General features: G+C 49.5%; 2 protein-coding genes across 4 annotated transcripts in view; both read left to right on the top strand.

Moving 5' to 3' along the window:
* LOC123773592 (uncharacterized) overlaps nucleotides 1–13,015 on the top strand; it is a 633,080-nt gene that overhangs the window by 203,983 nt on the left and 416,082 nt on the right. The gene's annotated exons all lie outside the window — the stretch shown is intronic.
* On the top strand, nucleotides 1,713–10,200 carry LOC138356403 (calponin homology domain-containing protein DDB_G0272472-like). Its single transcript, XM_069312540.1, has 3 exons — nucleotides 1,713–2,205; nucleotides 2,594–6,056; nucleotides 10,024–10,200. The coding sequence occupies exons 2-3, from the start codon at nucleotides 3,855–3,857 to the stop codon at nucleotides 10,198–10,200; spliced, it is 2,379 nt and encodes a 792-aa protein (XP_069168641.1). The 5' UTR covers nucleotides 1,713–2,205; nucleotides 2,594–3,854.

Here is a 13,015-nt window from a genome sequence, read left to right on the forward strand (position 1 = left end):
GTCGTCCCCCAGTCTCACAGTCGTCCCCCTGTCCCACGGTCGTCCCCTAGTCTCACAGTCGTCCCCCTGTCCCACGGTCGTCCCCCAGTCTCACAGTCGTCCCCCTGTCCCACGGTCGTCCCCAATGTCCCACGGTCGTCCCCCCTGTCCCACGGTCGTCACGTTCGGCACACAGCCCTTGGTGGTGCCTCGATACTTATGTCTTTGGGTGGGTGAGGCGCCGGCCCCCTGAGCCCCGCCCCGCGCCCCCTGAGCCCCGCCCCGCGCCCCCTTCTGGTGTTAAGGGAAAGTTGATGAGCCAAGAGCGGGAGACGGTGGTGGCAGCGGTGTTGAGGCCGAGTGCACGAGGGCACGAGGGCTCATACAAAAAGGAAGACTTTCTCACAGAGTTCCACAATGGAATTAGTTTGACCTCTGGTGCAGTAGTAGTAAAAACAATCTCACCTCCGTATGAACAATACCTGGGCCAGTTTAGAAGAGAAATAATTCTAAAGACATTTTGTGACTTGAAACAAGTTTAAATGGTGGAATACGGGACAGACTATAATAATAGTGTTTATTTCCCACACCACACACACACACACCCCAGGAAGCAGCCCGTGACAGTTGACTAACTCCCAGGTACCTATTTGCTGCTAGGTAACAGGGGCATTCAGGGTGAAAGAAACTAAGCCCATTTGTTTCTGCCTGGAGTGGGAATCGAGCCCGCGCCACAGAATTACGAGTCCTGCGCGCTATCCACCAGGCTACCAGGCCCCTGTGTTCCACAGGTGGAGACACGTGCCTGTGCACAACGGTGCTCCGTTAGAGCACCGCTCCATGTTGCTACGAAGACTCGGAGGTGAAGATCAGTAACGTGGTAATGCCGTGAAGATCATTGAAGAGCGGTCAATGCGATTACAGTTTGAGAGACTGCCCATGACACCTCATAATCTTCGTACAGACCATAGTGAACACTTGTCAATTGTTCAGTGGAGGCAAGTTACTGGGTGTTGGCTGGGGGTATAGTGAGGGTGTTGGCTGGAGGTATAGTGAGGGTGTCAGTGTTGGGTGGAGGTATAGTGAGGGTGTCAGTGTTGGCTGGAGGTATAGTGAGGGTGTCAGTGTTGGCTGGAGGTATAGTGAGGGTGTCAGTGTTGGCTGGAGGTATAGTGAGGGTGTCAGTGTTGGCTGGAGGAATAGTGAGGGTGTTGGCTGGAGGTATAGTGAGGGTGTTGGCTGGAGGTATAGTGAGGGTGTTGGCTGGAGGTATAGTGAGGGTGTTGGCTGGAGGTATAGTGAGGGTGTTGGCTGGAGGTATAGTGAGGGTGTTGGCTGGAGGTATAGTGAGGGTGTTGGCTGGAGGTATAGTGAGGGTGTCAGTGTTGGCTGGAGGTATAGTGAGGGTGTCAGTGTTGGCTGGAGGTATAGTGAGGGTGTCAGTGTTGGCTGGAGGTATAGTGAGGGTGTCAGTGTTGGCTGGAGGTATAGTGAGGGTGTCAGTGTTGGCTGGAGGTATAGTGAGGGTGTCAGTGTTGGCTGGAGGTATAGTGAGGGTGTCAGTGTTGGCTGGAGGTATAGTGAGGGTGTCAGTGTTGGCTGGAGGTATAGTGAGGGGGTGTTAGTGTTGGCTGGAGGTATAGTGAGGGTGTCAGTGTTGGCTAGAGGTATAGTGAGGGTGTCAGTGTTGGCTGGAGGTATAGTGAGGGTGTCAGTGTTGGCTGGAGGTTGTTATGATCTCAGCCTGCAGGAGAAACGAGTCTCCCTTCTTGAGAGTTATTCAGCAAGCCTGACCTAACTAGAAGGTCTAGCAAATATTGAGGTGATAACCCATATGAAAAATGGCTGGTTGGATATGTAAAACAATTTAAGATTATGGGCAGTAAGTAAGGAAATAGATAAATGACTGGCTAGGAGATGTGGACATTTTGCTGGAGGCGTGAGGCTCGCTTCTGGAGGACCTTGACCTCACTTGAGTGCCAGACATCGCAGGGGGAAGCCGCGCTCCGTTTGAGCTCCCGCCAGAAGGGAACCCCTAGTGATATATCTCGAAGAGAAGAGAAGTGTGCGGACGTACCAGCTGTGGAATCGAGCTGGGAACGTTGTGGTCTCAAGTCCTGGTCGACGAGCAGATATTAAATCGCCCAGAAGCATTATTGTGGGCTGTGTGGAGCGCCCTGACCAGACGCCGTCAGAGGGAAAGCGCCCTCGACCAATTAATCTGTGGTAAGCACAATATACGCCAGTTCATAGTGATCGCTTGTAGTTGGTCGTGTGCCCAGCGACAGTAGCAATGTTTATTTATAAGTTAGACATGTTTTAATAAGGCAGAAAGCCTGAAATAAGAGAGTGGAGAGGGAGGGACACGGAGCGACGTCCGCCCCCTCTGAGCGCTGGCGGACGACTGAGGGAGCCTGGCTCCGGATGGAGGAAGACCCTCCCAGCGAGTGAGGACCGCCGCCAGGCGAGGTGGAGTATGGACCCGCCCAAAACGGGGGAGTCCACTCTCACTGTATGTAGAGGACAGATAGAGGTTTGAGGCAAGCATATTGTGTGGTTATTTTTGTTTATGTGTTAAAGGGGAACATTTTATTGGAGTGTCGATGGGTTGCAGGTTTGTCTTTTGGGGAAGAAGTTGCTGAGAACTTCGAAGCCAGCAGATGAAGTAGCTGATGAGATTCCAAGGTAGTGGAGCAGAGGACCTCGAGCTGTGAGGAGAAGCAGCAGTGAAGAGGAGTGTCACGTGCTTCTGTAGAGGTGGAGAAGCACCATGGTTGCTCAAGGAAACTTCATGGTGTAGCAGCCAGGAGAGCTGTGGAGAACCCTAGCAGAAGGGTGAAGCACCGTAGTTACTCAAGGAAACTTCATGATAGCAGCCTGGAGGAGCTGCAGAGGATCCTGGTAGTGAAGCCCGGAAGAACCTAAAGATATTAGGGTAGTGAACTTCCAGAGGTGGAAGGGGAAGTTCTGGTGGATTACTAGTAGGGAGTTGATAGTGTTTGGTTGTCATTAGCGTGCAAGACGCAGTGAGAGGTGAGTGACTGTTTGCATTCTTACGTCAAGGAGTTTTTTATACTGAAGTATCAATGAACATTTATACTGATATATGTTATTGCATTCAAATGCTGATTTTCTATATATACATTATCTTGCTGATAGTGCAACAGTGTATGTAGGCTTGACCAACTTGAGGAGGTTAATAGTATCAGGTGGTGAACCAGGAGATAGGATACCACTTGATAAGCTGATAATAGAGTTCTGATGGTATTGGAGTGCAACCTGATTGTGATATTATAGAGTATAGGATTCATTATTATTATATGTGTGTATGTATCGTGTATGTGCTTTGTTCAGTAAATGTGTCACAATTTGCTGGTGTTTGCCCTTGTCCTAGTGAGGCTTCCCAGGAAGTAGTGAAGAAGGAGAGAGAGAGAGAAAGAACCAAGAACCACTGCTGTGGACAGGGTAAGAGGTAATACTAGTAAGTCATAGGGGATTGAGGAGATCATATCTCATAAGGAGAGAGTGGGGAGTCACAGCGGCTCGAGAGGGTGTGTGCACGTGACAACGAGGCTAAGTGTTGGAGCCGCATCCCCTAAACGTGTGACGTTGAGCCCCTCTCCAAGAGCCAGAAGCGCCAAGGGTGATCTCCTAGTATAAGCACTCTGCCGAGTTGTGGGTTGGGTTGTCCATAGAGAAGGATCGACGACGACAACACCAACCAACCCACAGTCTATAATAAATTGGGGGCCTGTGTCCGGGAGAGTGAACTGACACACCCACACCCTGTCCAAGAGTGGATTTGTACACCCTTGCTGAGATAAACTGTGTGACCGCAGGTGTATACTCTCTCTCGGGAAGACTCACAGGACAAGATGGAGAAGGTGCAAGCATTTGTGGAGTCAGGCAAGCCTGAGGACTTGGAAGGTTGCACGAGGGATCAATTGAAACAAATAGCAGAAAAATGTGGCATCAGGTTGAAAGCATCTAAAGTAGCTGGGATGAAGGATGAGATCCTGAGGCAGTTGAGAGCCAGAAGTGAAGCGGCAGAACAAGGGGCCCAGGAAGGAGCTGAAAGTAGAAAGGAGGATGATGGGCAGGATGACGTGAGATCCCAGGGATCGAGTAGGAGCAGCAAGAGTAGCCGCAGTAGCAGGAGTAGCCGGAATAGGAGCTTGGAGAGATTCCAGTTAGAGCTCCAGATGCAGCGTGAGGACAAGGAGAGACAGTTCCAGCTGGAAAAGATGAAATTAGAACTCCAGATGAAAAATGAAGCCGAGAAGGAAAAAGAGAAAACCAGGCTGGAAGTAGAGAGAGCGAGACTAGAGGTGGAGAAAGAAAAAGAGAAAACCAGAATAAGAGAACTGGAGTTGGAACAAGAGAAAGAAAAAGAAAAAGCCCAGGTCGAAAAAGAAAAAGCCCAGGTCGAAAAAGAAAAAGAGAGAACAAAACAAATGCAGATAGAAGCGAATAGAACCTTGGCTGAGCAAAGGATTGAACATGGGTTGCCAGAGAGCACCACCCAGGTATCACACTCACAAGATGTTAGGGTTAGGGAGAAGGACATTCCCTTGTTTGTTCCCGAAGAGGCAGAGAGCTTCTTCGAGCATTTTGAGAAAGTAGCCAGCATCAAAGAGTGGCCACAGGAGGAATGGGCCCAGCTGGTCCAGTTAAGATTGACCGGTGCAGCCAGGGAGGCATACACCCAATTGTCGCTGGAAGAGTGCCAGGATTACGCCACAGTAAAGAGCAGCATATTGCGCTCGTTTCAGTTAACCCCAGAAGCTTATAGGAAGCGCTTCAGAGAAATGATCAAAGTTGGAGCATGTACGTTTGCTGAGACAGCAAGAGATCTGGAAAGACGATTCCAGAAGTGGATTGAGGCTGCTGGAGTTGGATCTTACGCTGACCTGAAGCAACTGATGGTCATGGAGAAGTTCTTGGAGATGATGCATCCCGAAACAAAGTTCAAGATCCAAGAAGCAGGGATAATGGAGGTGAAAGATGCCGCAGATAGGGCGGATATGATTACTGAAGCATACAAGAGCTTGAGGGAGAAAAGAGTGAGAAGCGAGGCGAGACGCAGCAATGGCAGATCCAATGGAGTCTGGGGAGGAAGAAATTATGAGAGACCCAGAAGAGTCTGGGGTGAGAAAAATTTTGATAAATGGGCAGATAAAAGTAAGTACCCTAAAACTCAGAAGAGTAGGTCGCGCACTTCGTCTGAAAGTGAAGATGGAGGAGCTAAACGAGAAACTGATCGGTATCCGGGAAATCAAGAGTCCAGTAAAGCCCCACAGAGTGCAGGTAGTGTACCTGGCTCGAGGAACTCTTATGTGAGTGGACAAAGTCAGAGCCGCTTTGGTACGTATAGGAGAGATGTCTCCCAGATGAGATGTTACCAATGTAACGGATTGGGTCACGTGATGCGAGATTGTCGGCAGGGCAAGAGAGTTGTGACCCTGGCCATGTGTGACCCCCGAAGCAAATATATCAATGTGTTCCGAGACAAACCACAGAGAGCGAACTTAGTGAACGAGAGGTATAGGCCGTTCATGAGCAAAGGTTGGATCAGTGTAGGAAGCCAACCTGAGGTAGAAGTTGGTATCTTAAGAGATACCGGAGCTAATCAGAGCTTGATTGCGAGAAGCCTGATTGGGGATGGTCGACGGTTAGCTGGCAGTGGGAAGGTGAAAGTATATGGGTTATTGTCTGAGAGTGACATGCCCGTATGTACTGTCCAGCTAAGGTCGGAATATGTGTCGGCGGAGGTGATGTTGGGAGTGTGCCCCGACATACCTATTCCAGGAGTCCAAGTGATCCTGGGAAATGACTTGTGCGGGACAAAGGTGTTGCCAAGAGTCATAGCGGAGACTGTGCCAGAGGAGTGCCCAGAAGGCCACGGCACGGGTGGGACACCTGAGAGTGTGAACCTGACTGACATCCGAGGAGATGAGTCAGGAGACCGCCAAGCCATTGAAAACCCTGTCTCGGTAGTGACGAAGGCAGAGGTACCCGACGAGGGAGACACTGGAGAAGGTGAGACAGTGTCGATTCAGCCGGTGGAAGATATCGACGTAGACATAGCGTGGCTGTTTGATGAAGGTCCAGCCCAGGAAAATGAAGTCTCGGTGAGGTCAAAAGTAAAGATGGCCCAGCCGAAGAAGAATCGTGTGAAGAGAGCGGACCTGAGTAGAGCCCAGACTGCTGAAACTAAGAGTCGGAAGGTGAACGCAACTGTGCTGAGTAGGAATGAGGAAAGATGTGGACAGACTGAAGACGAGAGTAGAGCATCAAGTGGTCCACGAGCACAGAGGCATATGGATAATGGAGTTAAGTTGTTTGAGATGTCAGGAGTTGACATGTTCCACAGGAAACGTGAAGAAAAGATAGTGAAGAAGAGTAATAACCGAGAAAGTGAAAGGAGAAGAGACAGTATGTGTGGAGAGATGCTTACGAGCACACAAGGAGAGGTAAAGCGACATGTACAGTCGAGTGCTGTTGGTTGTAGTACAGCGCTCGAAGAAACTTTTAGGGAACGAAGAAGAGTTGAAGGAGAAGAAATGGAGTTGTATAGAGGTGAAAAGTGTGGGAAGAGGAAGATGATACAAGCATGGAGGAGTAGAAGAAAGCCGAGGACTCGATGGAAGTTAAACAGGATGATGTCTCGGATAAATGAGGAGACGAAAGGGAGGATCGTCGGTGAAGACGAGGGAGTGAAGTATGATGACAGGAGACGAAAGTATAATGGCAGTAGATGGAAGAGTGAAGACGACAGAGGAGGTACAGACAGTAGATGTCTGACTCTGGACGTGAAGAGAAGAAGACGAGGAAACGGAAGGTGCAGGAGACAATAAGTAGAGTGGAACGATGGAGTGCAGGTGTCCAAGGAGGACAGCCTAGCCAAGAGGTGCCAGAGAGGTCAGATCGTTTACGAGAAGATCGTGTTTCTGGCGAGTTGTGAGCAAGATGTTGCAAGGAGCAACGAACTAATTGTAGACTTCTAAGGGAGTATGTAAACAGACTAACCGGTCGAACCAATCGGTTGAAGAACGAGACAGTGTGGTGGCGGATGTATTATCCCGAGCTTTGCCACTGGAATAACTCTCAAAAATAAGGGGAGGGGAGTGTTATGATCTCAGCCTGCAGGAGAAACGAGTCTCCCTTCTTGAGAGTTATTCAGCAAGCCTGACCTAACTAGAAGGTCTAGCAAATATTGAGGTGATAACCCATATGAAAAATGGCTGGTTGGATATGTAAAACAATTTAAGATTATGGGCAGTAAGTAAGGAAATAGATAAATGACTGGCTAGGAGATGTGGACATTTTGCTGGAGGCGTGAGGCTCGCTTCTGGAGGACCTTGACCTCACTTGAGTGCCAGACATCGCAGGGGGAAGCCGCGCTCCGTTTGAGCTCCCGCCAGAAGGGAACCCCTAGTGATATATCTCGAAGAGAAGAGAAGTGTGCGGACGTACCAGCTGTGGAATCGAGCTGGGAACGTTGTGGTCTCAAGTCCTGGTCGACAAGCAGATATTAAATCGCCCAGAAGCATTATTGTGGGCTGTGTGGAGCGCCCTGACCAGACGCCGTCAGAGGGAAAGCGCCCTCGACCAATTAATCTGTGGTAAGCACAATATACGCCAGTTCATAGTGATCGCTTGTAGTTGGTCGTGTGCCCAGCGACAGTAGCAATGTTTATTTATAAGTTAGACATGTTTTAATAAGGCAGAAAGCCTGAAATAAGAGAGTGGAGAGGGAGGGACACGGAGCGACGTCCGCCCCCTCTGAGCGCTGGCGGACGACTGAGGGAGCCTGGCTCCGGATGGAGGAAGACCCTCCCAGCGAGTGAGGACCGCCGCCAGGCGAGGTGGAGTATGGACCCGCCCAAAACGGGGGAGTCCACTCTCACTGTATGTAGAGGACAGATAGAGGTTTGAGGCAAGCATATTGTGTGGTTATTTTTGTTTATGTGTTAAAGGGGAACATTTTATTGGAACGTCGATGGGTTGCAGGTTTGTCTTTTGGGGAAGAAGTTGCTGAGAACTTCGAAGCCAGCAGATGAAGTAGCTGATGAGATTCCAAGGTAGTGGAGCAGAGGACCTCGAGCTGTGAGGAGAAGCAGCAGTGAAGAGGAGTGTCACGTGCTTCTGTAGAGGTGGAGAAGCACCATGGTTGCTCAAGGAAACTTCATGGTGTAGCAGCCAGGAGAGCTGTGGAGAACCCTAGCAGAAGGGTGAAGCACCGTAGTTACTCAAGGAAACTTCATGATAGCAGCCTGGAGGAGCTGCAGAGGATCCTGGTAGTGAAGCCCGGAAGAACCTAAAGATATTAGGGTAGTGAACTTCCAGAGGTGGAAGGGGAAGTTCTGGTGGATTACTAGTAGGGAGTTGATAGTGTTTGGTTGTCATTAGCGTGCAAGACGCAGTGAGAGGTGAGTGACTGTTTGCATTCTTACGTCAAGGAGTTTTTTATACTGAAGTATCAATGAACATTTATACTGATATATGTTATTGCATTCAAATGCTGATTTTCTATATATACATTATCTTGCTGATAGTGCAACAGTGTATGTAGGCTTGACCAACTTGAGGAGGTTAATAGTATCAGGTGGTGAACCAGGAGATAGGATACCACTTGATAAGCTGATAATAGAGTTCTGATGGTATTGGAGTGCAACCTGATTGTGATATTATAGAGTATAGGATTCATTATTATTATATGTGTGTATGTATCGTGTATGTGCTTTGTTCAGTAAATGTGTCACAATTTGCTGGTGTTTGCCCTTGTCCTAGTGAGGCTTCCCAGGAAGTAGTGAAGAAGGAGAGAGAGAGAGAAAGAACCAAGAACCACTGCTGTGGACAGGGTAAGAGGTAATACTAGTAAGTCATAGGGGATTGAGGAGATCATATCTCATAAGGAGAGAGTGGGGAGTCACAGCGGCTCGAGAGGGTGTGTGCACGTGACAACGAGGCTAAGTGTTGGAGCCGCATCCCCTAAACGTGTGACGTTGAGCCCCTCTCCAAGAGCCAGAAGCGCCAAGGGTGATCTCCTAGTATAAGCACTCTGCCGAGTTGTGGGTTGGGTTGTCCATAGAGAAGGATCGACGACGACAACACCAACCAACCCACAGTCTATAATAAGGTATAGTGAGGGTGTCAGTGTTGGCTAGAGGTATAGTGAGGGTGTCAGTGTTGGCTGGAGGTATAGTGAGGGTGTCAGGGTGTTGCCATCGACTAGATACCTGGTTGATGGGGTTCTGGGAGTTCTTCTACTCCCCAAGCCCGGCCCGAGGCCAGGCTTGACTTGTGAGAGTTTGGTCCACCAGGCTGTTGCTGGGAGCGGCCCGCAGGCCCACATACCCACCACAGCCCGGTTGGTCCGGCACTCCTTGGAGAGAATAAATCTAGTTTCCTCTTGAAAATGTCCACGGTTGTTCCGGCAATATTTCTTATGCTTGCTGGGAGGACGTTGAACAACCGCGGACCTCTGATGTTTATACAGTGTTCTCTGATTGTGCCTATGGCACCTCTGCTCTTCACTGGTTCTTTTCTACATTTTCTTCCATGTCGTTCACTCCAGTACGTTGTTATTTTACTGTGTAGATTTGGTACTTGGCCCTCCAGTATCTTCCAGGTGTATATTATTTGGTATCTCTCTCGTCTTCTTTCTAGTGAGTACATTTGGAGGGCTTTGAGACGATCCCAATAATTTAGGTGCTTTATTGCGTCTATGCGTGCCGTATATGTTCTCTGTATTCCCTCTATTTCGGCAATCTCTCCTGCTCTGAAGGGGGAAGTGAGTACTGAGCAGTACTCAAGACGGGACAACACAAGTGACTTGAAGAGTACAACCATTGTGATGGGTTCCCTGGATTTGAAAGTTCTCGTAATCCATCCTATCATTTTTCTGGCTGTCGCAATATTTGCTTGGTTATGCTCCTTAAACGTTAGGTCGTCAGACATTATTATTCCCAAATCCTTTACATGCTGTTTTCCTACTATGGGTACATTTGATTGTGTTTTGTACTCTGTATTATGTTTAAGGTCCTCATTTTTACCGTACCCGAGTACCTGGAATTTATCACTGTTAAACATCATGTTATTGACTACACTGGGTCCGTCACCTGTGTGCACCGAGCAACAGAAGAGCTTGTGGAAGAGCTCTCCCTTCTCTTCCACAAGTCTAAGGGTCCGTGTGTGAGCAGTGTCTCACAACACTGAGTAATGTTGGTTGTGTGAGCGCCGCACATTGCCTCACTTCCTGTTGCTGGCATTGTTGGGTGGCGGCCGGCTTGGTCTCCTGTTGCTCCATCTTGACTCTGGTGCACAATTGACACTATTGTGGCGTCTGTGGTGATGACTCTTCTAGTTCCGCCTTCCATTATATTGTGTGAGAGCCCTGCGGCACGCTCTCGCGCATGACGCGGGCTCGCACTCTTTATCTGTACCAAGTGTGACCACGTCACTTGCGCTACATGTACAACTCGTTCTCGCACTTTCGTATAGTTAATATTGACTTATTAAATATGTGCATATGTGACATACTAAACATACTAATTTACCTTGAAAAGCTTCATAGAAAACACCGACCTTACCTAACCTTCTTAGTATGTTAAGATAAGCATCTTATTGTTTCGTAATTACAATTATTACTTGACCTATACCTATAATAGGTTAAGTAATTATTATTTAACCTATACCTATAATAGGTTAAGTAATAATTGTAATTACGAAGCAATAAGATGCTTATCTTAACATACTAAGAAGGTTAGGTAAGGTCGGTGTTTTCTATGAATCTTTTTAAGGGTATCTATTATGTTTAGTATATCACCTATGCACGTAGTTAATAAGTCAATATTGACTTTACGAATTTACGAGAACGGGTTGAATGTTTAGGGAGCATAACCAAGCAAATACTGCGTCAGCCAGAAAAATGATTGGATGGATTACGAGAACTTTCAAATCCAGGGATCCCATCACAATGGTTGTACTCTTCAAGTCACTTGTGTTGTCCCGTCTCGAGTACTGCTCAGTACTCACTTTCCCCTTCAGAGCAGGAGAGATTGCTGAAATAGAGGGAATACAGAGAACATATACGGCACGCATAGACGCGATAAAACACCTAAATTATTGGGATCGTCTCAAAGCTCTCCAAATGTACTCACTAGAAAGGAGACGAGAGAGATACCAAATAATATACACCTGGAAAATACTGGAGGGCCAGGTCCCAAATCTACACAGTAAAATAACAACGTACTGGAGTGAACGATATGGAAGAAAATGCAGAATAGAACCAGTGAAGAGCAGAGGTGCCATAGGCACAATCAGAGAACACTGTATAAACATCAGAGGTCCGCGGTTGTTCAACGTCCTCCCAGTGAGCATAAGAAATATTGCCGGAACAACCGTGGACATCTTCAAGGGGAACTAGACTGTTTTCTAAGAGAAGTGCGGGACCAACCGGGCTGTGGTGGGTATGTGGGCCTGCGGGCCGCTCCAAGCAACAGCCTGGTGGACCAAACTCTCACAAGTCAAGCCTGGCCTCGGGCCGGGCTTGTGGAGCAGAAGAACTCCCAGAACCCCATCAACCAGGTGCATATAAGTACAGAGGCTGGCACTGTAGTAGCGCTGTATGTAGGTTAGTGGGAATACTGGCAGAATGGTATGCAGGTACACTGGCTTGTAGGCACAGTGGGGTGTAGGTACACTGAGCCAGAGACACTGGGGGTGCGGGTACACTGAGCCAGACACAGTGGCGTGCGGGTACACTGAGCCAGACAGTGGCGTGCTTGTACACTGAGCCAGACACAGTGGCGTGCGGGTACACTGAGCCAGACACAGTGGCGTGCGGGTACACTGAGCCAGACACAGTGGCGTGCGGGTACACTGAGCCAGACACAGTGGCGTGCGGGTACACTGAGCCAGACAGTGGCGTGCGGGTACACTGAGCCAGACACAGTGGGGTGCGGGTACTCTGAGCCAGACAGAGTGGGGTGCGGGTACACTGAGCCAGACAGAGTGGGGTGCGGGTACACTGAGCCAGACAGAGTGGGGTGCGGGTACACTGAGCCAGACACAGTGGGGTGCGGGTACACTGAGCCAGACACAGTGGCGTGCGGGTACACTGAGCCAGACAAAGAGGAGTGTGGTGGTCGCCAGCACCAATAACATTCACCAGCGTGTAAGAGGCGCCACGATACAGCCACCAGCATGTAAGAGGCGCCACGATACAGCCACCAGCATGTAAGAGGCGCCACTATACAGCCACCAGCATGTAAGAGGCGCCACGATACAGCCACCAGCATGTAAGAGGCGCCACTATACAGCCACCAGCGTGTAAGAGGCGCCACTATACAGCCACCAGCATGTAAGAGGCGCCACTATACAGTCACCAGCGTGTAAGAGGCGCCACTATACAGCCACCAGCGTGTAAGAGGCGCCACTATACAGCCACCAGCGTGTAAGAGGCGCCACTACACAGCCACCAGCGTGTAAGAGGCGCCACTATACAGCTACCAGCGTGTAAGAGGCGCCACTATACAGCCACCAGCGTGTAAGAGGCGCCACTATACAGCCACCAGCGTGTAAGAGGCGCCACTACACAGCCACCAGCGTGTAAGAGGCGCCACTATACAGCCACCAGCGTGTAAGAGGCGCCACTATACAGTCACCAGCGTGTAAGAGGCGCCACTATACAGCCACCAGCGTGTAAGAGGCGCCACTATACAGCCACCAGCGTGTAAGAGGCGCCACTATACAGCCACCAGCGTGTAAGAGGCGCCACTATACAGCCACCAGCGTGTAAGAGGCGCCACTATACAGCCACCAGCGTGTAAGAGGCGCCACTATACAGCCACCAGCGTGTAAGAGGCGCCACTATACAGCCACCAGCGTGTAAGAGGCGCCACTATACAGCCACCAGCGTGTAAGAGGCGCCACTATACAGCCACCAGCGTGTAAGAGGCGCCACTATACAGCCACCAGCGTGTAAGAGGCGCCACTATACAGCCACCAGCGTGTAAGAGGCGCCACTATA

The sequence above is a fragment of the Procambarus clarkii genome, chromosome 72 (genome assembly GCF_040958095.1).
Source record: "Procambarus clarkii isolate CNS0578487 chromosome 72, FALCON_Pclarkii_2.0, whole genome shotgun sequence".
In the NCBI taxonomy this organism is placed as follows: Eukaryota; Metazoa; Arthropoda; class Malacostraca; order Decapoda; family Cambaridae; genus Procambarus; species Procambarus clarkii.

Bases quoted from the DNA above. Each gene is read 5' to 3' on its own strand.
- LOC138356403 (XM_069312540.1), top strand. From the start codon at position 3,855: ATGGAGAAGGTGCAAGCATTTGTGGAGTCAGGCAAGCCTGAGGACTTG. The intron at 6,057-10,023 runs GTAGACATAGCG...ATTATGTTTAAG, and splicing joins AGCCGGTGGAAGATATCGAC to GTCCTCATTTTTACCGTACC.